The sequence below is a fragment of the Mustela lutreola genome, chromosome 7 (genome assembly GCF_030435805.1).
Source record: "Mustela lutreola isolate mMusLut2 chromosome 7, mMusLut2.pri, whole genome shotgun sequence".
Lineage (NCBI taxonomy): Eukaryota > Metazoa > Chordata > Mammalia > Carnivora > Mustelidae > Mustela > Mustela lutreola.
Window position 1 is genome coordinate 9,300,670 of NC_081296.1, and position 25,727 is coordinate 9,326,396.

Below are 25,727 nucleotides of genomic sequence, written 5' to 3' on the forward strand. Positions count from 1 at the left end.
TGCTGTTCAGACACATTTTTAATAGGGAAACTAGATGTAATTGGCTTAAAAGCAATCAAATGCTGAAAGTGGACAGGAGGGTGAGAACCCTGTCGCTTGTCACCACGGATAACAACGCAATGGAGAAAACCAGTAACTAAGCATAAAAATAGCCTGGAGCTCCCAGGGACAGCAGCCTACTCCGGCACAGGTGTGCCTGGGGGGGTCGTCCCCACTGATGGCGTGAAGTCAGATCCAGGTCACCGCGGGGAGATGGGGGACTGGAATCCGCCGGTGAGGGACGGGTTCCAGGGGAGGCGGCTGGACCGCGCCGGAGTCCGGGAGGCCTCACTCCAGCTCGGCCTCCATCTGCTCCGTGTCCGAGCACTGGGACTTGTTACGCTCCCACTGGCAAATGGCGTTGGCGTACTCTACCACCAGCTTATCCATCCACGTCAGGGGCTCAGGGAACAGCACGGAGCCCTCAAAGAAGCCCAGGTGGCCCCCGTGCAGAGGCAGCACAAACATGACGTTCTCCCGTTTCTCTGCGGGCGGGGAGGGAGGAAGGCATGGGAGTGAGTCGGTGACGGGTTACCTCCAAGGCCGGAGGGGCCAGAGCGAGCAGGCCGGGGTGGCCCAGGCTTGTCCCCACAGGTGAAGGTCAGCAGGAAGTCACCTGACTTCCACTCACTTGGCCTCGTTCACCAGATCGGGCACGGGGAGGGAGGGATTAGGTAGGCTGGGCAGGGCAGTGGGATCTAGCAGGTGCTGGAGCAGCGGCTTGGCTTGGGCGAGGAATGGCCACCAGCTTAAGAAATACTCTGAAATCTAAGTGGTTCTCAAACTTGGACATAGATTAGAGAGAGAGTGAGCGAGCGGGAGCAAGTCCAGGCACTGGCGCCGCTAAAGCTAAAGCTGACCTGACCGCCTGATTTCAATGACAGTGAGACGTTTCTCAGATTTCACTGAGGCCGGAGGAGGAGCTGAGATTTTGCATGTCTAAGAAGCTCCCAGATGATGCCCATGCTAGGTGCTACAGGTGGGGGCCAGGCTTTGAGCCGGGATTCCTCGAGTTTATGCCATTATTTACTAGAGAACAAGGTTAAGGCAGTGGAGTCCAGCACTTAAAGCTGCAGGCTGTGTTAAAGATACTTGAGACCTACGGAATGGCCCTGCTGAGCGCTGCTACCCTGGGCCTGACTACCTGATACCCAGGAGTCTGTGTGTGGCTCTGTCCTGGGAAAGACCGCTGGGGGGGTGGGGGGGAGACCAAGTGGGCAGCTGCTTGTGGCTGGTGGATGGGGAGCACCGGACACATCTGTCTTTCCAGGGGACGGACTGACAGGGGCCCGAGCCTCCTGGCCTGCATGGTTCTGGCTCTGCAGGGCCCTTTTCTTGTCTGATCCCCCTTATTCTTCCTTTTCAGTTATTTCATAAATTCTCTGTGACAGCATGAGAGCTACAGTGTCCCTTTGGACATCAGAAGGAAACCGAGCGGCTGGACGCAGGGAGCCTTGCTAGCGGGTTGACTGGAGGGCCAGCTTTTATCACCCAGCACACCTGCATCACACGCAAGAACCACTCGGAGCAGGTCCCTGAGCCCCGCCCACCGTATTATGTACTCCTCCAGCTTGGGGTTGGGGAGAATGAGTGCCCCACCCTCTGGTGAATACGGGATATTTACAAGAGAAACAGGACCACAGAGGGTGGGGTCTGCATCTCAGTGCAAGGTGCCCTTGGAATTCCCAAGTGTTTCCCTCTGCTGCCCATCCTTCCCTCCTCCCCCACCCACCCCACCCGGCTTGAAGCACAACATTTCCGAGAGCAATGTTCTTTGCTTTCTCAGTTGCTTATATTTTTATCCTCAAACCAGATGGAGACGCTATCTGTCTCAAGAGGTAACAGAACTGGCTTTTCTGTTTTGCTTTTTGTGTCGGATTTTAAGTCAAAATATCTCTTTAAGTCCAACTTTCAGACTTAATGGAAGCCTAACCCTGACACGATAATTTCAGAGAACACCAGGGAGCCCCCTCAAAGCCCTCTTGGCTATGAATATAAGTGGCGGTCATCTCTGCAACCAGGACAGGACATGAGAAGGCTCTGCCCAGGCCCCCTCACAGTCCCAGGACTATCAGGCCCGGCTGAATGAGAACTCTGCTACAGGATGCCCTTCCCTGTAGAGGCTGGTCTTCAGGGGGTGACAGCAGGGTAAAGGTGACAGAATTTACCAGGGCAATGTGCTGAGTGGCTGAGGGAGCACTTACCTGAGAGCGATTTGGGGATGGTTAGGAGGCTTTCGTGCACCAAGGGGTCATCAGCTGCGTTAACCAGCATGAGAGGCACATAGATCTGCAATAAGAAAATAAGGCAGAAATAAACAATCCATCCTATTTCAGATGCCATTGAGTCCAGGATCAAATACACTACCGCCCATGTCTCTGAAGCAAAGGGAAGAGGGCCACTGCTCAGAGTTTGCTGAGCAAACTCTGTGCAGAGACAGGGACTGAGGGTGCCCCATCTTCCCGGGCAGCAGCATGAATCCTAACCATGTGATCTGGCAGCCTGGCAGGTGGGCGCAGGAGAAAAGCCCCTGGTGTTCTAGGTCACCCACATGCTCTGAGGGAGTGAGGGCAGGGCTCAGTGGGACTCCCTGGCAAAATATTTCTGAGGATCCTCACGGTATCTCGTTAGCCTACCTTTTCAGCAAAATGACCTTATAAAGAGTTATGTATCCATTCATTCCTTTATAGTGTGGGAGAGGAAAGATGGGAGTGTGCTCCTCTCCAGACAAGGAGATTTTCTAGAAGAATCTGAAGGGGAGAACCAGGAGGAGGCTGGTGGATACCGGGAAGCATTCAACATCCATTTTAGTAAGACAGGCTTTTTCCTTTGAGTGCAGATGGACTGATGGCGGGTGGCGCTCGGACACTACTGAATAGTCAGGCTCCGGGGGTACAGCAGCTGGTTGTGCTCAGCCGGAGGTCTCTAACAGGGGCTCTGGGCAGCTCAACGGGTCTGCAGTGGCTTAAAGGAAGGCACCCAAAGCCTGGGGGATGATGCTAACTGATGGGGGGGGGGGCATGTGGTGGCTAATATGACAGATGGCAGAGCTGTAATTCACAGTCACCTGCTTCCGCTGGGTGAGCAGGAGGCCAAACCAGCAGGTGGACACTGATGGGGCCAAATGGGAATCCTGTGTTTGAGTAAAAGGAGCAACTGTCCAGAGACAGAATGATGAGAGACTGGTCTGGTGGTGGTGCAGGTGAAAAACATGGCAAGTTCGAGGCTGGCCACGGATGTCACTGAATCCACCCCACGTTTATTGCAGCTGCTGAAAACTGCATTCGTCTAAGCCAGGCGACCTTGTCAACACACCTGCTCCTCCTCATTGGGATACAGAAAAACATCTGTTTACCCCTGCAATCATCAGATCACGGCAGGAACCTTGAGTTCAGTTCTAGCCGTCACACTAAAGAAAGGCACAGGGGCCAAAGCAAGGGTCCGAGCTAGCAGGACATCTACACAGATCTACGAGGAGCCACGGCAGGAAGCCGGCAAGATCTGTTAAAGGAAGACTGAGGGACCAATGGGTGTTGCGGTAAGGTCAAGGGCTTTTCCGCAGAGGCGGGAGCAGACTGGTCCCACGCTGCACCGAGGGGCAGCTCTGGGATTAAAACACGGGGGTCCCCGAGGAGCAGAGTTTGGGTCAGAAGCCAAACCCAAGCCAGCAGCCTCAGGGGTCCAAGCCCGATTCTGGATGAGCTCCCACCAAGGCTGCTGGGAGGGTGCTCACTGCGCGTGCGCGAAGCTGGAGACGGGGCCGCTGATTCAAGGAGGCTGCTCGCTCCGGTCCCGCCCCGACTCACCCGGTGCAGGTACCGCATGCAGCTCTCCTCCTCGTAATATTCCTTCAGGGAGTTATAGCCGTGGAACTTCCTGCGACACACATACGCAAAGGAAGACAAAGGAATCCTTGTCACAAGACCGGACGCTGAGCTGACTCTGCCCCCGACAGGCTCTGTGACCTCAGGCAAACTCTAACCTTCTCCCTCGGTACAGTGGAGCTAGAGACGGTGCCTTCCTTCACGGCCTTGAGACTGATGACATTAAAGTGCTGCCAGCGCAGTGCCTGGCCCAGTCATCGCTCAGGAAGGGCTGGCCACAGTACTTATTAGCAGGTGTTATACCCTTCGAGTAGGGATAAAACCAGATGTCACTGCCGACACTAGGAAACTGACATGCAAAGGCATTTACAAGAACTTTCTCTTCAACAGAATTTTTCCCTGCAGAGGAACCCTGACCACCGGGAACTGGACAGGAAGGTGTCTCAGGTAATGGGTGTGAGACAGAGATCCAAAGTTAGCAATTCTGCCCACCCATGGAGCTGTAGTCAGAGACGTTGAACGGAACTTTCCCTGTTCCTGCACGGAAGTCCAGCCGCTCTGCCCTGTGCTCTGACATCAGCAGGCTGACTCAACCCCAGGCTGGAGGATCTCTGGAAACCTCTTTCTTTTCTTTTTTTTTTTTTTTTTAAAGATTTTATTTATTTATTTGACAGAGAGAAATCACAAGTAGGCAGAGAGACAGGCAGAGAGAGAGAGAGAGAGGAGGAAGCAGGCTCCCTGCTGAGCAGAGAGCCCGATGCGGGGCTCGATCCCAGGACCCTGAGATCATGACCTGAGCCGAAGGCAGCGGCTTAACCACTGAGCCACCCAGGCGCCCTGGAAACCTCTTTCTGACACATATTAGGGCCTCTGGTTTCTGACTGGCGGTTTTGTTCTATTCTGACTGGGGTCTTCACGAGACCGTGCCTCCCCTGAAGCTGTGGTTATCTTCCACTGCCGGGTTGTGCAGGCATCTCCGCCTGGGAAGGCCCCAGGGGCACAGGCCACACTGTGAGGGCCCACTTGAGGGGGAGAGGCCGAGAGCAGTGGTCATCTCTGGGGCACCTGTCCTCGTGCAAGCAGTCCCTTTGTGGTCTCAGCGGGCCGGGGAAGCACTCCAGTCCTCAGTCCTCCTGGTGACGGGATAATGAGGGGGCTGCCCAACTGGTCATGTTTATGGAGACTGCGACAATCCAGCACAGTTCAAAAGGGAGAGCTTAAGGGAGAGTTGAAGAACCTTCGCTTTGGGGCTCACACCAATTCAGAAGATGAATGGAATTTCAGTGTTTGGTTTCGTTCTCATTAGATGCCACAATAAAATGACACACGATCCAGGGAGGGTGGGCAGAATCCATTCTCACCTTTTCAGCGTACCAGTGATTTTCTGGTTTCTGTCTCCTCTGTGTAAATGTTAACAGGCACATATCTAGGTTATCTGGTGTAAGAAAGCTACTAAAATGCCATAAAGAAGATAATTCCCCTCAGGTCAGTATCCACTTATCTACTAGATGAACCCTAGCCTGCTTTAGACCACGCTGAAGGTATCAAATGGTCATTGGATGAGTTTTTTTTTTTTTTTTAAGGTTTTATTTATTTATTTGAAAGAGAAAAGAGAGCACACAAGGAGGCAGAGCGGCAGACGCGGAGGGTGGGGGGAGCAGGCTCCCTGCCGAGCAGGTGAACTGCATGCGGGACTCGATCCCAGGACCCTGGGATCATGACCTGAGATGAAGGTAGACACTTAACTGAGTCACCCAGGCACCCCAGGGATGAGGTTTTTAAAGAGAACAGTGAGGTCAGAGATCAACAATTGCTTTTTCCAGCTAAGGCTAAGCTCAGTAAGCTCAATCAGAAAGTATGTGTGCCAGGAAAGAGGACATTGTTGGGTTCTGAGCCTTGGGTGCCTGCAGGGGGCAGGTAGGTGAAGGGTGAAGGAACAAAGTGGGCGGGGTTCACATAAGACACGGGGAGGGGAGGTTTCTTGCTCACAAAGAAAGAGGCTCTGTTTTCCTGCAAAGACAGCTCTCTTGGTCTATTTTTTGTTTTTTTGCTTTTGATAGAGACATGGATGGTTACAAGAAATATTTCCTTTTCCTGTTAATGCAAATTATGTGGCAACTGATCCCTGCCCCAGGGTCCAGGCACGGCAGGTAGGGTAAAGACCATGAACAGCAGGGTGTATGCACCCCAGCTCCCCAGTTCCAGCTCAGTTATGCCACACAGGAGTGCAGAATGAGCGGGACATCTTCTCCTTGTTTTCTAAGAGCAACTAGAAATCTGGATTTTTCTGTGTGATCTTCAGTTTTTAAACACGTACATTCTTTTATTCAAAGAATAAAAAAAGCCCTGGGGCTTAATAAATAAAATCTTAAAAAAAAGGGGGGGGGGCGCCTGGGTGGCTCAGTGGGTTAAGCCGTTGCCTTCGGCTCGGGTCATGATCTCAGGGTCCTGGGATCGAGTCCCGTATCGGGCTCTCTGCTCGGTAGGGAGCCTGCTTCCCTATCTCTCTCTCTCTCTCTAGCTGCCTCTCCGTCTATTTGTGAGTTCTCTCTGTCAAATTAATAAATAAAATCTTTAAAAAAAAAAAAAAAAAGCCCTGGGGCACCTGGGTGGCACACTTGGTTAAGCGACAGACTCTTGGTTTTGGCTAAGGTCAGGATCTCATGGTTCATGGGATCAAGCCCCACGTTGGGCTCCACGCTCCGCAAGGAGTCCGCTTGAGTTTCTCTCCCCGTCTCCCTTTGCTTCTCCCCCTTGTGCTCTCTGTCTCTCTCTCAATAAATAAATCTTTAAGAACAAATAAACAATCGGGGCGCCTGGGTGGCTCAGTGGGTTAAGCCGCTGCTTTCGGCTCAGGTCATGATCTCAGAGTCCTGGGATCGAGTCCCGCATCAGGCTCTCAGCAGGGAGCCTGCTTCCCTCTCTCTCTCTCTCTGCCTGCCTCTCTATCTACTTGTGATTTCTCTCTGTCAAATAAATAAATAAAATCTTTAAAAAAAAAAAAAAAAAAGAACAAATAAACAATCAAAAAACCCCTTTACACTAAAGTGGGCAAAGAAAGCCCACGTGCTGGGCCAGCTGGCCTGCAGCCTCCCGCCGGCACCGTGTCCCCGGGCACGCACACACCTCATCACGTTGTCATCAATCTGCATCAGGGACGTGGCTGTGTAGAGTCGGCTCAAGTCCGTGTCCTCCAGGCTCTGGGGTTTCTTAACATGGTCTCCAAAAAGAGCTTGCCTAGAATGAGACACAGCAGCAGACAGAATAAGGAGCAGAACGTGAACCAAATGATCATGGTGGACACTTGAAACTCAGACAATTTTGTCAATTACACCTCAGTAAAGCTGAAAAAATTGTCAATTACACCTCAGTAAAGCTGAAAAAATATTTTAAAGAATGGGTGATGAGCACCGATAGCACAGCCTGCTTCCTAGCCCCGAGGCAAGCATCTTTGAGAAGGCATACAGGGCAAGTTAGGACTAGATACCTTCAGCCTTCCACACGTCCCAGAAGATGAGATTGCAATGCTGACTTTTGAATAACTGATGGCCAAGATCTTATTTTCCTTCTCAGGGGCAGCTAGACAGAGACCAGGTTAGAGTCTAGGTGAATACAGTTGACCGTTGCACAATGTGGGGGTGGGGCGCCAACTTATGGCAGCCAAAACCCATATAGAGCTTCTGACTCCCCCCAAACCTAACTACTAATATCCTACTGTTGACCCAAAGCCTTGCCCATAACACAGTCAATTAACACATATTTTGTATGTTATCTGCATTACATGCTGTATTCCTACAATAAAGTAAGCTAGAGAAAAGAAAATGTTACTGAGGAAAAAAAAATAAATTTACGGCACTCGCCTGAGAAAAATCCACATATAGGTAGAAACACACAGTTCAAACCTGAAGTGTTCAAGGGTCAATTGTATTACAAATCCTTTGCAGCAGGGGAGGTCTTAGGATGGGCTCTGTGGTGAGTAGGAGGTGGTCAGCCAAACTGTAGGGGGGGCCTCCTTTTACGGTTGTGGGGGGTCTGTCTTTACATTGGTGCTAACACTGCCGTTTCTCTTTAGGAACTATTTCTGTCACTCAACAAGGAAGACAGCAGTAAACCCATCCAGTGTTGGCGCAAGTCAACAGCTCTCCAACATGTCCGCTAAAAAGCTTACGTATACTCAGAACCGTCATCATTTCTCTTACGAAAAAGATCCATCTTGAAAGGATGATAATAAAGGCAGAGATCACAAAATGTGCACAAGTAGACTTTTAGTCCTGCAAGATCTCAGGCACACAGCTGACGGAGGGCTGAGTTTGCGATCTGGCCCTACCAGGTGAGAAAGTTCATCATGGAAACTAAATGTTCTGGTATCTACTCACAACCTCTCTTACAGAGGAACACATTCCCTTAGCATTTTTCCCCCCAAAGATTATTAGGAAGATCTCATACCCACAGTTGAGAATTCAGTTTAAAGTGGCCCTAAAATTTCTAGATATTGGACTTTCTGTAGTAAATTAAAAAAAATGTAAACGCACCTAGAGCACATTCAGAGGACTGTCTCATTTTGTTAATAATTACATGATGAACCTTCTGGACTAATTCATTACAGGGCAAGACTGGGCCCTGTAGCAAAACAAACGTTCCCTGGGAGGAGCTGCTTCCCATTCCAGAGGTGTGGACAGGCTGAAAAAGGGCCCACACTTGGTGTCAGAGCTTGGCTTTGTCCCTTCTGGAACCTTGGCAAACCCACAGCCCTTCCTGAACCTCTGCTGAGCCACACCTGCCTCAGGGCCCAAACACCACGAGCTGAGTTAGGACACCTTACATCCAGTCAGCCCAGGGGACAGAAGTCTCCTTCTGTCCTCCACCTACCCATCCAGTCACAAGGGCCCAGCAGCTTCGCAGCCGGAGGGGCCTGCGAGTGCCAGCCTCACCCAGACTCCCCGTGAACCCCGCTCACAGGAAGCCCAGTCTGGGGTGGTTGGCTGGGAGAGGCAGTACCCTATTTTCTTTTAACCATTGAAATAAAGAGAATAAGCAGCTGATCATTCAGTCAGATTGCCTTTCTCAGGATGACATCAACCCCCTACCTGAAATTGTATTGACCCCATGATGTGCCAGGCTCTGGGGGAAATCAGAACCAGCCCAAGCCCTCCAGTGCTCTACACTGCAGATCAGGACACAGGATTCACACCGGGGTAGCGACATAAGAACAACTTGGGGGTGGAGGAGTTGGCCTCATGGAGGAGACCTGAGACGGACCTAGAGTCTTGGTGGACACGATGGGAAGGGTGTTCTGGGCAAGGCCCCAGTGGTGTGGGAGAGGCCAGGGGCTTCCATGTGGCCCAGTCCAGCAGCGGGAATGCAGGCGTAGCGGAAGAGGGAGGGATTCTATCCATAATAACAGTTATAACAATAAAACCATCGCTAATATTTACTGACTTCTACAGCACGCCAGGCATGTTCTAAGCAGTGGCCAGGGGCTATCCCACCAAAGGATTCTGAGCGGGACTGAGGCAAGAAGAACACGGGGAACATGGTAAACAGGGCATTGTGGACACCATGTGGTGCCTCGCGGCTAGACCGCTGTCACGTGGCTGCTGATCAGAACCTCTCGAGCCCACAGAGGGTGAGGATGCGCGATCCCTCAGCACCCTCAGGATTGCACCAGTTTGGGCAGGAGCGATGTAGAAGGGTTTCTCGTCTTGGCTATATGGGGCATCTCGAAGGCAGGACATGGTTTGGTGGTTCTGGCTGCTTGGGATGAGTTTGTTCCTAAGCAAGTTATGAAGCAACCAGCAGAGAAGCTGCAGCTGCCTTCATTGCGTTTTTCTGGAGGGACCAGAGTTCTAGCTTTCAGCGACTGGAAAAGAAGCTCAGAGAGGCACCATCTCCCAGGGGGGCGTGGAAGGCGAGGTACCTGTGCGAGAGGATGATCTTCTTCATGTTGTCCGCCATGAGGAAGTTGTAGAAGCGTCGGCACTGGTCCCACTGCATGAAGGTCTCCTGGGCCCTGAAAGAACCGCAGCCAGAGTGAGGGACGGTGCCTGGAGGGATGCACTGGTGCCCCCGCCCCAGAGAAGGTTCTTGCAGTACTTCTACCCTGGAGAAGGTGGCGGCGCTGGTTCCTGACCCCGGGACACGGCTCTCTGCCCGTGGACTCAAACTCTCCATAGAGAGACCGATGGAACAGCCTGGCAGAACGTGAGCCCCCCATGAGAAAGCCATCTGGGGGCACTGGCTTTGGGGGGAGATGGTCCCGGCACCCTCGTCCAGCCTCGTGGCCTTCTCTTTGTCACGGAATCTGCCAGGACTGACATCCAAACACCTGTATTCGGCAGGAAGGTTTTCCCAGGCTTAATAACTGGTGCGTGTAAGGGGAGGGTAGCTGTGGAGAGGCACCGTGCAGGGAAAAACCTAAAAACTTCTTCCATTGCTGTTTGAGAAGCAAAGGGAAATCATACCATGTGAGGTCTTTTTTTTTTTTTTTTAAGATTTTTTATGTATTTATTTGAAAGGGAGTGAGCGAGAGAGATCGCATGAGCAGGGGGAGGGGGAGAAGTAGACTCCGCTGCAGAGCAGGGAACCCAATTCAGGACTCGATCCCAGGACGCTGGGATCAAGACCTGAGCCAAAGGCAGATGTTGAACTGACTGGGCCACCCAGGCGCCCCACTTGAGCTCTTCTGATTAGCCTTAGAACATTCAAGGGGCAAGTAAATGGAAGGCGAAGTAGACCGTGATCCCCTCCTCTGGGCATGGCTGCTGGGGTCGCTTCTGACGTCTTTTTGCCGCTAGAGGTAGTGTGCGCAGTCAGCATGACTCGGCCTGCCTGACCCCCCAGCAGCGGCACTGGGCAGGTATGATCATCCCCACTCTAGATTAGGAGACCACCATGGACTCAGAGAGGTCAAGGGACTGACTCCGGGTCACACCGAGGCAATAAGGGGCAACCTTCTCTAGGCGCCGGCACAGCAGATTTCCTTGGCCACATGGCAGGTGAGCCAACAAGCGATGTGCTAACTCTCGCCACCTGGCTCGGCCCTTCCCGCTCAGCACTGTCTTCTCTCTGCCTGTGAACCCAAACACAGCTGCCACCGAGTCCACGATAACCCCCACCTTGCAGACGTCTGAGTCTCGAGGCCTGCTCCCACCCTGGGAACGAATCTGGGTGTCACCATTCCCGCACAGCCCGTCAGTTTCATATCCCAGATGGCCAAGGAGAGGACTGGGTGGTTCACAGGTATTTTTGAAAAATCCAGGGAGTTTCTAAAGTCATTTCCCCAAGGTTTCCACATTTCAGTTTTGGAATGGCAAACATTTCCTGTAATATTGTGGTTAAAAATCCAAGAGATAGTGGGAGGTTAAAAGTGAAGCGGTCTGTGGCTTCCATGGTCTGTGACATGCTCCTAACCTGTGGGCTAAGGCTAAGACTGCCATCAAGGTCAAAAGGCCACTCTATAAATGCACCAGGGTCTTCCCAAACACTGCAGAAACAGAAAGGATGGGCCAGATCACTGGGGGCAGGACCCCGCCTAAAACAGGGAACTGGACACTTGCCTGGTGGTCTGACCGAGGAGGGAGGTGGGAAGTCACCCACCTTTTGATCCATGAATCAAAACCTGTTTCCTCTGCCGGCAACCCCTCCTCTGACCTTGGGCCCAGGCTGCCCCTTCCTTAGAGAGCCCAGGGTCTCTGAGGACACCGGTCTCATTGTCCCAGCTTTCTTTGGCCCGTGGCCATTTCTGCCTTGGCTGACTTCCTAGCTTTGGTTAGTATGTCCTGCGTATGGAGGGGATGCAGAGGGAAGGAAGCTGGGGTGGGGGCTGGTTATACACTCCCTGAAAGGCTCTGCAGACCCCCAGGGGCCCAGGGCTCAAGGACCACCAGGATGAGGACACTGCAACCATTATCTCGCTCCACCAGTGCTGGCCCGCACGGCTTCCTAGCTTCTCTGCTTTACCACTCAGCATATGGAGAGCCTGTCACCACCTTTGGGTATAGAAGTACGAAACTGAAACTTCATTTTGCATTGGCTTAATAAAACCCAATCAAGAGTAATGCCCTATATGGGGCGCCTGGGTGGCTCAGTGGGTTGAGCCGCTGCCTTCGGCTCAGGTCATGATCTCAGGGTCCTGGGATCGAGCCCCGCATCGGGCTCTCTGCTCAGCAGGGAGCCTGCTTCCCCACCCCCTCTGCCTGCCTCTCCGTCTACTTGTGATTTCTCTCTGTCCAATAAATAAATAAAATCTTAAAAAAAAAAAGAGTAATGCCCTATAAATACATTCATTCCATATATTTTTAAAAAAAGGTTCTGATCTCTTTAATATCAACAACATACGGAAGGAAATGAGGGAGGGGAATCTAGAGACTCAAAGAAACTTCTGAGACAGCTCAACAAAGGCAAGGCACAGGCATTACGTGGGTCCTGACTTAAATAAGCCAACTGTTAAAAAACTTCTGTGAAAGAGTCAAGGAAATCTGAACCCTGAGTAGAAATGGGGTACAAGGGAATTATTCATTTCTCAGTATGATAATCGTATCATGCCTTTATTTATGAAAAGTATATTTAAAATATATTTTAATATTCTCTTAAATTTAAGAAAAAGTCCTTAGTGTCTTTTAGTGCAAACAAATGACATATTTCTGGATAAAATGATTCAATGTCTGGGATTTTCTTTGAAATAATTCAGGTTCTGGGAGATTGGAGTGTGCATAAGGTATAAAGGGAACAGAGAAGGAATCCCAAGCAGACTCCCTGCTGAGTGCGGAGCCCCACATGGGGCTCAGTCTCATGGCCCTGAGATCATGACCTGAGCCAAAACCAAGAGTCGGGCCCTCCACCAACGGAGCCACCCAGGGGCCCCAGGAGATGGGATTTTTTTTTTTTTTAAAGATTTTATTTATTTATTTGACAGAGAGAGATCACAAGTAGGCATAGAGGCAGACAGAGAGAGAGAGAGAGAGAGAGAGAGAGGAGGAAGCAGACTCCCTGCCGAGCAGAGTGCCCGACGCGGGACTTCATCCCAGGACCCCGAGATCACGACCTGAGCCCAAGGCAGCGGCTCAACCCACTGAGCCACCCAGGTGCCCGGAGATGGGATTTTTAAGAGGGTCCAAATGAGATAGGCATCTACAGTCACGTGCAGGGCAATCCACTAGGGTAAGGAAGAGCTGAGCATCTGCTTCTACCGCTGAGGGGCTGCTCAGAGAAAGCTTGACTTCCCAACTCGTACTTTGCACCATGATTGGACCAAGCATTGATGAAAAGGAACTGAAGTCAGAGGAGAGCGAGCCGGGGAAACAACGTACCTAACACCCAAAAGCATTCAAATCTCCTGACTCGAGTGAGTAAGATCTCAGAGTGCTGAAAGGCCGTGAGAGTGGCCAAAACTGCGTTTCTGGGGTCTTCGAGAAGCCACGAAGTGTGGCAGAGGGAGAGAGGTTCTGTGAGACTGGGTGCCCAACAGTTTGGACTCCAACAGTCCAGAAAGGGACAAGAGGGCAGGCGTGCTGCAAATTACGGCAGGTGATGAAGTTCCAGGGTGTGGGTGTAGGCAGTACTAAAACCCACCTTGAAAGTGATATGCTAACGGAACTGCAGAATCATGGTAGAATAAGTATTTCCCCAGAGTGCTACCACAGCAACATAAGAAAACGGTTTTTATTTGGGGAGGGGAGTTTCTCTTCCAGGCTTTGCCCACCTACAGTCTTTTTTTTTTTTTTTTAAATTTTTAATCGTGGTGGTAAAAAACATACAGGGTTTACCTTCTTAGCCATTTTTAAGTAGACAGTTCCGTAGCGGTAAGTATAGTCACGTTGTTGTGTACTAGATCTCTGGAACTTTCCCATCTTACAAATGGGAAAGTCTATATCCATTAAAGCAGGACTTCCCGTTCCCTCCACCCTACTGTAACTATAACTACAGTCTCACATAGTTGCCTTCCTCACATTTTCCCCCGTATTATTATTTTATTATTATATTTAAGTAGGCCCAGTGTAGAGCCCAATGCAGGACTTGAACTCACGACCCTGGGATCAAGACCTGAGCTGAGATCAAGAGTCGGATGCTTAACTGACAGTCACCCAGGCGCTCCCTCCCTATTTTTAATACATACATTGTCATGTCACATATTTTCTTGATTAAAAAAAAAATTCCTTGTTTACCATTGTACTTTGTGGATCATAACTTACGGCCGTCTCTCATACTGGATATAATCTGGGTATCTCTAGCTTGGCCATACTGTAGTCATACTGTAGTGGGGACAAAACCAAGAGCAGCCTGGAACAGTGTGGGTTCTGGGAGGAAGGACAGCGGAGCCTCTGCACCTAAGAGACCCAGGCATGAGGGCTCAAGGACAGAGTGTGCCTTGAGAGAGCAGGCCAAAGGAAACCATCTCTGTACTGGGGAGCGGCCCCAGAATCCTTCACTGTAGCCTAGCTAGGCTGTGGGGCAGGATGGGGCATGGAGCCCAGACAAAGGTAGGGAAGGCCACCCACTAACCAGCTCTCTGCATGACTAGAATATTTTCCCTTAGGATGTACTTTTATAGGAATGCGATTACTAAGTGAAAGGGTCAGCTGCACACCCTCGTTTCTCAGGTAGAAAAAAATCAGCAATAAAAAACAAGGCCCCAAGATGCCAAGGGCAAGCCATTTGGTCCGCTTCACAGCTCACTGGTGGAAAAGCCGAGCTGTTTCCCAGGCTGGAGATCTGCTCACATAGTTTTGTCTAAACTCAGCAGATTCGCCCTCTTCGCTGGCTCTGATACAAAATTACTGATTGTTAAAACGGTTATACAGCTCCTCCACAGTAAACACAGATCTGAGGAAGGGACAAGTCTATAGAAGGACTTCATGAATGACAGCCCTTGCTCTGGTCATAAATGCATTCACATTCTAGAGTTTGCCCATTCAAAGCAAGAGAGAATATACACACCATTTGGCCAGGAACATGGGGCCTGGCTTTCTTTGCAGCAGGAAAGCCTGCTTAAAAACACTATGTGAAGACTCAGCGCTGCTCCCACACCCACTCAGCCAGAAGCAGGACTACACGTGGGAGATCTGGTAACTTCTCTACTGTCCTCAAAGGGGCCCCTGCCCCCTCCCCCGGCCTGGACCCCAGGTCCCTGACCTCTCCCTCCAATGGATGAGGACTCCTTCGGTACCATATGCCTAGTGTGTAATATTGTATTTTATTTAAAGCCTTAATTTATCTCAATAGAGAGATGGGGGAAGGGGCAGAGAGAATGGGAGAGAGAAAATCCAAGCAGTCTCCCCACTGAGTGTGGAGCCCAATATGGGGCTTGACCCCATGACCCTGAGATCATGACCTGAAATCAAGAGTCAGACACTCAACCGACTGAGCCCCCCAGACAACCCGCCTAGTGTGTAATCTATTTTTGACACGTACTTGCTGGTTCGCTGCTTTGCAAACATCATTCTATTTTTGGGAAGTGCTGTGAGGTCTAAAACACAGACTCTTATACCCAATCTGAAATGAAACGCTGGTATTTGGATCATGCTATTATTGGCAGATTCTAAAATGCCAGATTGTTGAGCACTTCCTTAGGAATGAAGAATTGATTTTACCAGAAACCGGTCCATGAAAGCTTCCCTTCCCTTTTCTTTAAGTCCTACAAGGGCAGGAAAGATTTCTGTCTTGCTCGAGCTGGGTCCCCATTACCTAGAAGGGTGTCTAGCGGGACGAACCAAACGAGTCGCGGGAGGGCTTCTCTGAGGGTCATCTTCTGGGACAACATCTCTTCCCTCTCACACTCCTGGCTGGTCACTACTCCCTGGACAAATTCACAACCCGGAGTCTTCATAACAAAGTTCCAAATGAGGAATTCAACCAGAGTTCTGCTGAGTCTGACCATACACATTTCCAGGACGAGCAGGCAACAGCTGGTGCTGAAGGCACGAGGCTAAGTCCACTAGAAGCATGTCTTTTCGGGGGACCTGTCCCCCGCTTTCAGCAGTTCAGCACATCATGAACGTGGGTTTCTCTAGCGAGGGCGAGGCTCTGCTGACTACGGCAAGCGGGCGCTGGCTGCTGGGCCTTGGGTGGCTCTGGCTAGAAGGCCGGCGCGCTACGGGGGTGAGAAGCCAGCGGGAGGGGATGGGTCTCTGGCAAGCGGTTCTCAGGACTCAACTAGGGGAGATTTACCAGCAGCATGGACTCCCGTGCGGTGCCTGCAGAGCCAGGCGAGCCCTCCCTGCTCCGCCTCGGCGTCAAGGAAGCCGGCTGCCTTCGTCCCAGTGCTGAGAAGGCTTATCGCCCTCAAGCCTTGGCAGGAGAAAAAGGTGACACTGGTTTAAAGGAAGGCACTGTCCTTCGGTGAGTAGGTCTCGTAACAACGTAGGGGGGCACCTGAGCCCGGGCAGCGCCCGCACACATGGAGCGACGGTTCCCCCTGACCCACCAACCCCCTCCAGTGTGTCTGGCTGCAGGATGTTAGTTCTCTGGGCTCCGGGGGCAAAGCTGCCTCTTTCTCTCCTCGATGGACGAGGTCGATGTGACAGCAAGACATCAGGAGTCTGAAGATCTCTGAGGTCTCAAACAAGGGTGGCGTGGACAGCGCCTCCCAGGTCCCAGAGCCCAGGTTTCCTAATCTGAGTTCACCAAACACACACTTCACGTGCTCTTGCCAACGGCAGGTGGCGCTCGTGCAGCAAAAGGAAAGCCAGGGCGGTCACTTAAGATTCTGTGTTTGGGGATAAAAAAAAAATGAAAACAGACTTGTCCTGCGTCCTCCTCCTTAGCAAATGCTGGGCTCTCTGAACACAAAGTCCGTGCTCACAGTGGTTCCACACCGCTGAGTTTAGGAAGGGACTCGAGCGATCACAGTTCTCAGGTGACAGCAGGCTGGCTGAAAATGGGACCATGTGTCAGGTGAGAGCCGGTGGGGTCCTCATGCCAGGCCCCGCTCCCCTGACTCCTGCAGTAGGGCCCTTACTATCCCCGCGGCCAGGCAGGGTGGGATTTTGGTGAACTCCGGTTACTTAGTGGCTATGAATTGGGAACTGGATATTTCTAGTCCAGCCAAGATAAAGGGACATGTCCTTTCAGCTGGCTCTCCAGAGCACAGAGGGGACTGAGGGGGAGGATTCCTAGCAGGAGGATGAGGGGACCCACGTCATCCGGTGACAGCATAGCGGGAGCAGGTCGCTGATGTCCCCAGTGGCAGCTAACTGTGGCTACATACAGGAAGTGACTTGTGAAATGTGTCCAAATGCAGATTCCTGGCCCCATGCCCCGGATTTTTGAGTCTGCATCTCCAGGGCTGGGGCCCAAGAATTATTTCCAAGACGACTGCCCAGGTGATTCTTTTTTTTTTTTCCCCAGGTGATTCTTAATGGAGTGAAACAGTCATCAGCCCGTCAGACTGGTCTTTGCGACTGACTGGCCTAACCCCTACTTCTAGTCTCCCAGTGACTGCGGATAATTACCAGTTACCAACTTTCTACACAGCCGTCCTGCATAAACATGGGCTCCCTCCTTTGATGCTCACCATGGCGCTACGGGGTCGAGACTACTCAGCGTTGTTGTCATCCCCGTCACAGGTGAGGAGAACCAGAACCCAGCCCTTGGCTCTAGAACTCAGGGAAGCTTCCATTGGGTATGTGTTTCAGGTCTTCACTGGGGCATATTTAAACCCTCCTTTTTGGCCAGCTTGACGCCTCATGGGCAGAGCCTGAATTCTGGGCCTGCATTTGCCCTTTGGATGTGCTGGTTTCAAATTCCAGTAATATATATTTTTAGAAATAACAGGCAGCCTCTATCAGAAAATGCTGAAACAGGCTGAAATTACATGGTGAGAGATACCGGTGAGGCAAAAGGGCAGGAATTCCTTCTTAATTCTCAGGACTGTTCAGTATTAGGTGGGATCAGTAAGGCTTTTTTTTTACTTTCCTATGCAATTCTGGATTTCTCCAAGACATCTTTAATAACTGGTTATATGCATGTGAAATACAGAAGACATGATCAGGGAGAGCGAGTGTGGCAAGAATGTGAATGCATGTGAAGAGTGTGGAGACGTGTGTGTGTGTGTGTGTGTGTGCGTGCGTGTGCAGTGACTCTCGAGACATCGGGGATACCCTGCTCTCGACGAGAAGGCAGAGCTGATGAGAACGCCCTCCTTGGGCTCATCCTGGGGGGCTCTGCTGGCAGGAGACTAAGGGGTGAGGTAAACCTTTATCCGCCAGGTCATCTCCATCATGGCGATGTCTGGGATGTCCACAGGAGATGGACACTTGAAGGCGAGGGCACAGATGAAGTGGTTTCGACAGACCCCTTCCCCACACCCTCCGAGACCCAGTGTTCCCAGAGGCAGGAGGGCTCTGCGATCACAAGGCCCGGCTCTCAGATTCCAGCTCGTGCAGTCTTCCATAAACCCATGGCCCTACAAAAACTCCTGGAGCATGAACAGATGAAGGTCCCTCACGAGACTCCAGAGGGAAACCGCAGTTGTTAGAAGGGACTTCGGCATATTCCATTACAGATCTCATCCCCCAACAGAGCTGCAGATCGGGCTCAAGGAGTCTGGTAAGACAGCTCCAGGGTATGACGTGAAAGCAAGACAGGGTGACTCCAGGACCCACACACTTCAGCTCAGCCCGCCACCACGTTTCCTCCGGTCTTTGCAGACGTGAGCTGGCATCCCGGGCCATCTCCACACACACCCGAGGGAGGTGAGGGACGGAGGCGTGGACGTCACTCACCTCAGAGCGCTGTACCCCTGGCACACGCTGACGCAGCACAGGACCTTCTCTTGGTTTGCCTGAGTCTCCCCCAAGTATTTACACACGATGTTACCGCCCAGGCTGAAGCCCACGACCACCAGCTGGGTCTGGGGATACGTCTTCTTGATGTAGTTCACCATGGCTCCAAACTCCCAGGTGCAGCCTGTGGGCAGAGAGGCGAGGCCACACAGTCATTTCAGGTGCAACAAAATGAGCTGGAGGGTTCCCGACTGAATGCCAAGGTGCTAACAGAGGGGTGCGTGTGTGTGTGTATGGAGAGAGAGAGAGGGAGGGAGGCATCTGCACAGACACTTCTCTTTGGCAACCTGGAGAGAAATTTCTAGAATGCTCCTCGGTCTAAGAGGAGACCCAGACTTCGTGGTGCCCATGAGGGAAGATACCATGCATCACACAGATGTGTAATGCTCCCCAAAGGTGGGTTGTGCAAAACCTGCCTGGAGGCACAAGGAAGTCGAAACAGATATACAGGGTGTGTGTGAGCACATTAGTTCGCACACAGAAGCAACAGCAAAGCCCTTTGGGGTTTGCATCCTATAAGACAGGATGCTATTCCCATGTGTATCATGACTCATGGTGTTAAGAAAAGAACCAAGTGGATGTTATTTACAGGACCTTCTGTCGGCGCGGGGGAAGGAAGGAAAGACAAACTTCCGTCTGGAGGGACGAACAGGATGCTCTATAGGGTTGGGATAAAATGTCCTTGGTGACGTAAGGACAGCGTGCCAAGGGAGGCAGGCTCATTGAGAAACCCACAGAGGAGAGAGACCTCTGAGCGGAGAGAGCCTTGTTTGTCCAGGAGACATGATCTCAGTCAGTCCCACTGGGATGAACTGAGAAGCTGTGCTCTCTCCGAGGCTTTGCTAAGAGGAGGGCTTTGCAGAGAGGAGGAGGTTAGTGCTGTCCATGGGTGAAGGGATTTGTCACACCCTTCTAAGCCCCAACCCCAGGCTACTTGGGGAGCCAGTTTAAAATAAAACCTAGCGGGGAAAGTCAGGGATGTTGGTTAGACACGTCCACACAACAGACCAGCAAGGAGGAGACTATGGGTTCACGGTGGAAACAGGCTGCTGACCTCGGCACCCGCTCCGAGGTGTGGCCGTCCCTCATGAGAGTTGAACAGCTTCTTTCCCTAACCAGCAAGCCATGGGAGATGCTGCCTTTGAGTCTGGAGCAAGTGCCTCTTACAGCTTCCTCTCTCAGGGGGACACAGCCTTGGCCGGGCCAGCACAACCCCCAGGCCGGGGTGTGGGGGAGGGGAGTTCTCAAACTTCAGTGGGTAGAGGATCACCTGGAGAGGACACTGGGCTTGGGCAGCCCTGGGCTTCCCTGCCAGAGGAGCTGATTCAGTAAGATGGGGGCCAGGTCCAGGAACCTACATTAACAGTCTTTTTGACTAGGTAAAATACTCATATGGCACAAAATTCAAGTAACATTAGAGATATGGTATCGGGTAACTTCTTGTATTCCTTGAAAAAATGTCAGTGGTAGCACACAGATTATTTAGTGCCTTGTTTACTTTGTTTTTCTTTCTTTCTTTCTTTCTTTTTTTTAACAATGTCTTGGAAACCACTATGTAACAATACACAGAGATCTGCCCCTTTTTAAAAAGTCATTTCTACCCTCAACATAGGGCTTGAAATCATGACCCAGCGATCAAGCAAGGTGCGCTCCACTGACTGAGCTGGCCAGGCGCCCCCGCCCTATTCTTTTTTATTTTTATTTGACGAGGCATAACATAATACTCAGGAAAGTGCTCCCTGAATTTGTGCCCGCTTACACCCATGTAAACACCTCCCAAAGCATGTAAGCCATGGCTTAAATTACTTTAAACAAGTCATTATGGATTAAGACTTGAAAAGGCCAATCTAGATTTCTAGATTTTTCTCCAAAGCAGTGTTCTTCGATCCAACTGTATCGATCAGACACCCAATAAACTCACAGGGGGATCTTGTAAAACCACGCCACTAATGCCTGGGCCCCTCCCAGATTCAGTAACTCTGAATTGTCTGGGGGTGGGGCCTGGTCTTTCCCCAGACCTCCAGGGGCCTCCAAAGTGCAGGCAGGGCTGAGAAGCACCACTGCAAGGAACAGGGCCCGCTGGGCCCTGGGAAAGTGGTTTCTAGAGCATACTCTCGCTCTGCCTCTTGGCCATCCCTTTACAGACCTCCCTTCCTGTCCGCTTGCAGTAAGCAACCTTCCCATGGGAAAGCACTGTTCTGCCTTCTGGAAGCTTCCGCAGGAGGGCGGTTGGCCTGGTAGCAGCTTTCCGAGTAGCTCCTCAAAGCCAGGTTTCTATACAACCAGACACCTCCTCTGTCCACCAAATGCCCAGTCTTTAAAGCCCCTAATACATACAAGTCCTTTCTGGTAACCTTTCTTGTGAAGAGTGAACCAGAAGAGCAGCATCAAGGTTAAATCACAGTAAGACTGAAGCGCTAGCAGCCGCCTAGTGGTTCTCAAAGTATGGTCCCTGGGCCAGCTGCATCAGCTGTTCAAAATGCACGTTCTTGGGTCGCACCCCACTCACTGACTCAGAAACTCAAAGGGTGGGAACCACACAGAGGGTCCAGACACATGACTGCTGGGCCCTGCCTCCAGAATTTCTGACTCAGGGGGTCTGGTCTGGGTGGGATCACGATTTGCATTTCTACCCAGTTGCCAGGCGACGCTATGGCTGTGAATCCAGGGACCACACTTTGAGAACCACTGTTCTGGCTGATAAAAAAGGCAGAGGAAATCTTCGATTTTCTGTTTCTTTTGTCCTTTAAAAGCGCAATTCAAAAAGATGCTTCATGTGGCGCAGACTTAGACAAATGCAAATTCAAAAGAAGGTTAGGAATCATTTTCCATTGCCCTTGCTAGAAAAAGTCAACAATGCCTCGGATTGGGTCTGAGGGGTATGGGTAACAGGCACCCCCCCCCCCAGCCCGCCCACTGAGGTAGGGGTGGACACTGGCCCCGCCTTCAGAAGGCAACACGGTAAGGTCTGTTAGAACCGGTCCCAGTACCAACCTCAGAGCCAGCAATTGCACCTCTGGGTCCTTTATACTGTAGGTGTGCAAAGAGGTATGCCCGTATGTGCAAAGACAGGTGAGCAAGAATGTTCACTGCATCATTGCTGGTAGCAGACGGGGAGGGGGAATTCCAACAGCTGAGGCCCAGGGAAGTCGCTATGACAAAGAATGAGGTCGAGTCCAACCCGCTGACATGGAGTGACTCTGACCACACCAGGGACCAGCGCCGGAGTCGGCACCATGTACAGTGCGTGCTCTGGCTTTAAAGGGATTATACGCACACTCCTCTCTGATTGAACACTCACTGAAAAACCGCGGCGGAAACTGACTTCCTAGAGAGAAGGCTGAGGGTTGAGGGTGGGAGAGAGACACAGTTTCACTCATGGCAGACAGACTTTTGTCCCTCTGGAATGGTTTTATTACATACACACACCAGTTTTTCAATAAAATTCCAGCCAGTTAAAAAAACAAACAGTGAAGGGGCACCTGGGTGGCTCAGTTGGTGAAGCGTCTGCCTTCGGCTCAGGTCATGATCCCAGAGTCCTGGGATCGAGCCCCACATCGGGCTCCCCTCTCAGGGGGGGAACCTGCTTCTCCCTCTCCCACTCCCCCTGCTTGTGTTCCCTCTCCCGCTGTGTCTCTCTCCCTGTCAAATAATAAATAAAATCTTAAAAAAAAAAAACCCAGTGAAAATAAAGAATAAAAAATATGTTAAAATCCCTTTGAAGCAGGTTCTGCGAGGCTCTAGACACCCAGCACGTCCCTCAAGCTGGAGCGGAGGCTTGTGCTGTTTGAGATGGGAACATTATTTGCCCAAATGAGAAATGATATTAAGGGACTTATTTTAAATTGTTACTAAAATCTTTACTTTTCTGCCATTTCCTTGGGGTTCTGCCTAATTTCATTCATCCCTTGACTATTTATTACTCTTTGTTTTGTTCGAACATGGAGGGAACTATACTAGGTGATGCGCTCCGTACAGTAGAGATATTCTCGGTCTTGCTCTGCACTTCATCCATGTGCCCAGGCACTGGGTGGCCACTCGGTCCTTAGTACCTAAATGAACAGATGAGAACCTGGGCACGCTGTGTCCCAGGCCCTGTCCTGGGAACATACCCACAGCGGGGGAAGACTGGAAGGGATGACATGACTCTCCCGACCTCACAGAGTGAGCCAGGGGGAGCACTGGACTTTGGACCCACATCTAACCCCAAACCCCATCCTTTGCCTCACGGCACAAACCCACACAAGTAATAGTACTGTAGGGATTTATTTTTTCATCATTAAAAGTCTTTGCTTTCTCGTCATCGGATTCCTTGTAGGCCTTTTTTAAAAAATTGTATTTTAAAAATATTTTTTAAAAGTCTTATTTATTTATGCGATCTCTACACCCAGTGCAGGGCTGAAACTCACAATCCCGAGACGGAGAGTCACGTGTTCCACCCAAGGAGTCAGCCGGGCGCTCCTGGACCTGTCTATCTTGACTCGGGTTTGAGACTAATTCTTTGAGACCTAGAGCAGATGTTCGTTCAGATGTCACTGGGGCAGTTACAAAACTCAGATTTGCTACCCCACCGAGGAGCAATTACAGCTAATCGTGTAGGCACCTGGGGAGCCTCCACTTAATTAAATCCAAACACACCTGATCCGGATAAAGGGCCAGCCCTGCCTAAAGCCGGACAAGCTGTTGGGTGTCGTGTGAAGAGCTGCCTGTCCTTCCCAGACAAGGGCACAGCGTTCGCCCAGCTCCGGCATTGGCCTTCTGCTAGGCCCTGGGTCCTCCTGGGATTGCCACCTGGTGACAGCTTACCAAACACCCTGGGTGACTGCGAGCCGCTCCCCAGACTGTTTCATAAAGCTCCCCCGATCTGTTCTTTCATACGAGAAGGATTTTAATGAGGCTGTGTATTTAATCCTTACGGGATTAGCACCGGTAACAAGATTTGGGGATCTAATCTTGCTGCAGCTTTTAAAGGCAAGACGAAACTTGAGACACCAACCTGGCTTTGGAGAGATGAGTACCGCAGGGCCAGCATCTTGGAAAGCCAACCTGCTGCGAACAGGAAAGAGATTTTCTTCAGCCTCACACCCCTCAAGAAAAACAAGGCTAAGGCTACTCGAAAGCTACTTTGACAGAAGCCATTTCCCAGCGGCGCTAATGTGACAAAGTAGGCTTGAACACGGGGATGTTGGGACTAGGTGCCCCTTGTGGATGGAGACCCTGAGTCATCTCTAGGTTCCCCCTGCCAGGCCCGGGCCGGGAGCGTGGTGGGGGTGCCACACGTGTTAGCAGTGTGAGGAGGAGGTCTGAATCACGTGGCACCAAAGCACACGACACTGGCCGGCATGACGGTGCTGACAGCACTGTCACAGAGCAGCTTGGTATCTTTCCCACTATGTGCGATCCAAGAGAGCGATGTGGGCAGGCTAAGAGCGTGGCTCCCGGCGGGTGTCTGAGGGCCAGCAGCCCCTGTCGTTTCTCAGAGCTGTGAAGGCCATCGCACGGCTGAGTCACTTGAGAGGAAAACAGCTGCAGGAATAAAGCGAGAGCCCTCTTTGTGTCCCAGAGGAGCTGGGCACGTCCTTATCTCTGAAATGGATTTTCACAAGTGAGCGCTTTCAGCTTCCTTTGCGCAAGTACAGAATACCTCGCCCTGCCCTCCTCGAGCTGAAAGTGAAGGATCCAGCTCTGATCCTGGAAGCCAGAGCCTGGCTCCTCCACGATTCTCTGGTTATTTACTGCCCCCGGTAGCAGTCCCTAATGTGGGCCCCCCGGCACCAGCTCCACGCACAGGGGCTCCGGCACGTGATCTCGCAAGATGGTTTACCAAGATGCTTGAGCTTCCGCAAACCCACCCCCTCACTGTCTCGTCCTCCCTCTCCTCACCCATCTCCTCCTTCCTCCTCTCCCACCGTGTCCTTCTGCCACGCTAATACTCAACTGTTGCAGAGGCCACGCGACTCGTGGTTGTCAATCTGGAATCATGGAGACGACCCAAAATTGAGGCCACGTCCATTAAAATGGTAGATATGAGAAGCTTATCAAAACATCTGTGTTCGTGATCTAATCAAAGATCTTCGGCTAGATTGAGCAGCATAAAAACAAAATAGAAGTTCCTTAAAAATCACTGTTGGCACCTCCTTACAGCAAGACGTCTTGGATCCTGGGTGATCTCCACAGCGTGCTAACTAAGCAGGGTGGCCGTACATCCTCGTTTGCCTGGGAGAGTCCAGGACTATGTCTGTCATTCTGACGCAGTATGAGTAAGGTCCTCTTTCACTCTCAAAAGTAACGTAGCTGGGATGCTCAATTATGGGGTCACCCCAGGTACGGGGCCTCCCTCCCTTCTAAGACTGAAATGCTGCCTTCTAAGCAAGGCAGAGTTTTCTGGCCTTCCCTTGTGGTTCCAAATGATAGTTTACAAAACAAAAATTTCCAGTATTAAACTCAGCTGGACATTACAGGACTCTTGCAAGCAACAGAAGTCAGTGCTGGGATTTCAGTCCCCTCTTCTCAACTTGACATCTGTTGCCAGAAACTCAAGCATTTAGAAATAAGGGAAGGGCCCACTTCTGTGTATAAATACCCAGAGAGGGCAATTTAAATCTTCTGAGATCATGTTCAATGTCACAATGCCCCAGCTTGGTGTTTGGTCAGAGATGGGTACTAAGTTCTCAGGAGGCTTGTGAGCCTAAGGACTTGGTCACCTTGTGGGGGGCCAATGCCAGACTGTTCTTACTCCTTTCACCTGATACAGAAGTGACTTTAAAAATCCCAAGTTTGCTCTCTCATCCTCAAGATCAGACTCATGGTCTCTTTGTCACTTGGCTCAACGTCAAGAGCAGTCTTTGAAACGGAGGTCAGAATAAGCACAGCTGGATAATGCTGGTTGTCTGGTCCTCCCCTGGCTGGTGGACTGGGTGCAGCTGTACTCTGCTCTGAACGTGAACCCTGCCGGGATAAGGCAGTTAGCCAAAGACAGAAAGATGAAACAAAATGCTTCCTTAATTTACTGGTCTCCTGCATCACCCCTGACAAAAGTACTTATATTCCAAACAGTGTCTGGGTTAGAAAATCTATTTGGTCA

General features: G+C 51.1%; 1 protein-coding gene across 2 annotated transcripts in view; it reads right to left on the minus strand.

Moving 5' to 3' along the window:
- ABHD2 (abhydrolase domain containing 2, acylglycerol lipase) overlaps positions 1-25,727 on the minus strand; it is a 96,338-nt gene continuing 70,611 nt past the window's right edge. The window contains exons 6-11 of one of the 2 annotated variants that reach the window (XM_059180025.1): positions 18,584-18,767; positions 9,781-9,873; positions 6,990-7,100; positions 3,846-3,915; positions 2,244-2,328; positions 1-524 (exon numbers count right to left, since the gene is read on the minus strand). In XM_059180025.1, the coding sequence (XP_059036008.1) occupies positions 328-524; positions 2,244-2,328; positions 3,846-3,915; positions 6,990-7,100; positions 9,781-9,873; positions 18,584-18,767 (740 nt within the window). In that variant the 3' untranslated portion in view covers positions 1-327. Of the gene's footprint in view, positions 525-2,243; positions 2,329-3,845; positions 3,916-6,516; positions 6,680-6,896; positions 7,101-9,780; positions 9,874-18,583; positions 18,768-25,727 lie in introns of those variants that run through there. The other variant, XM_059180026.1, reaches the window with a different exon arrangement.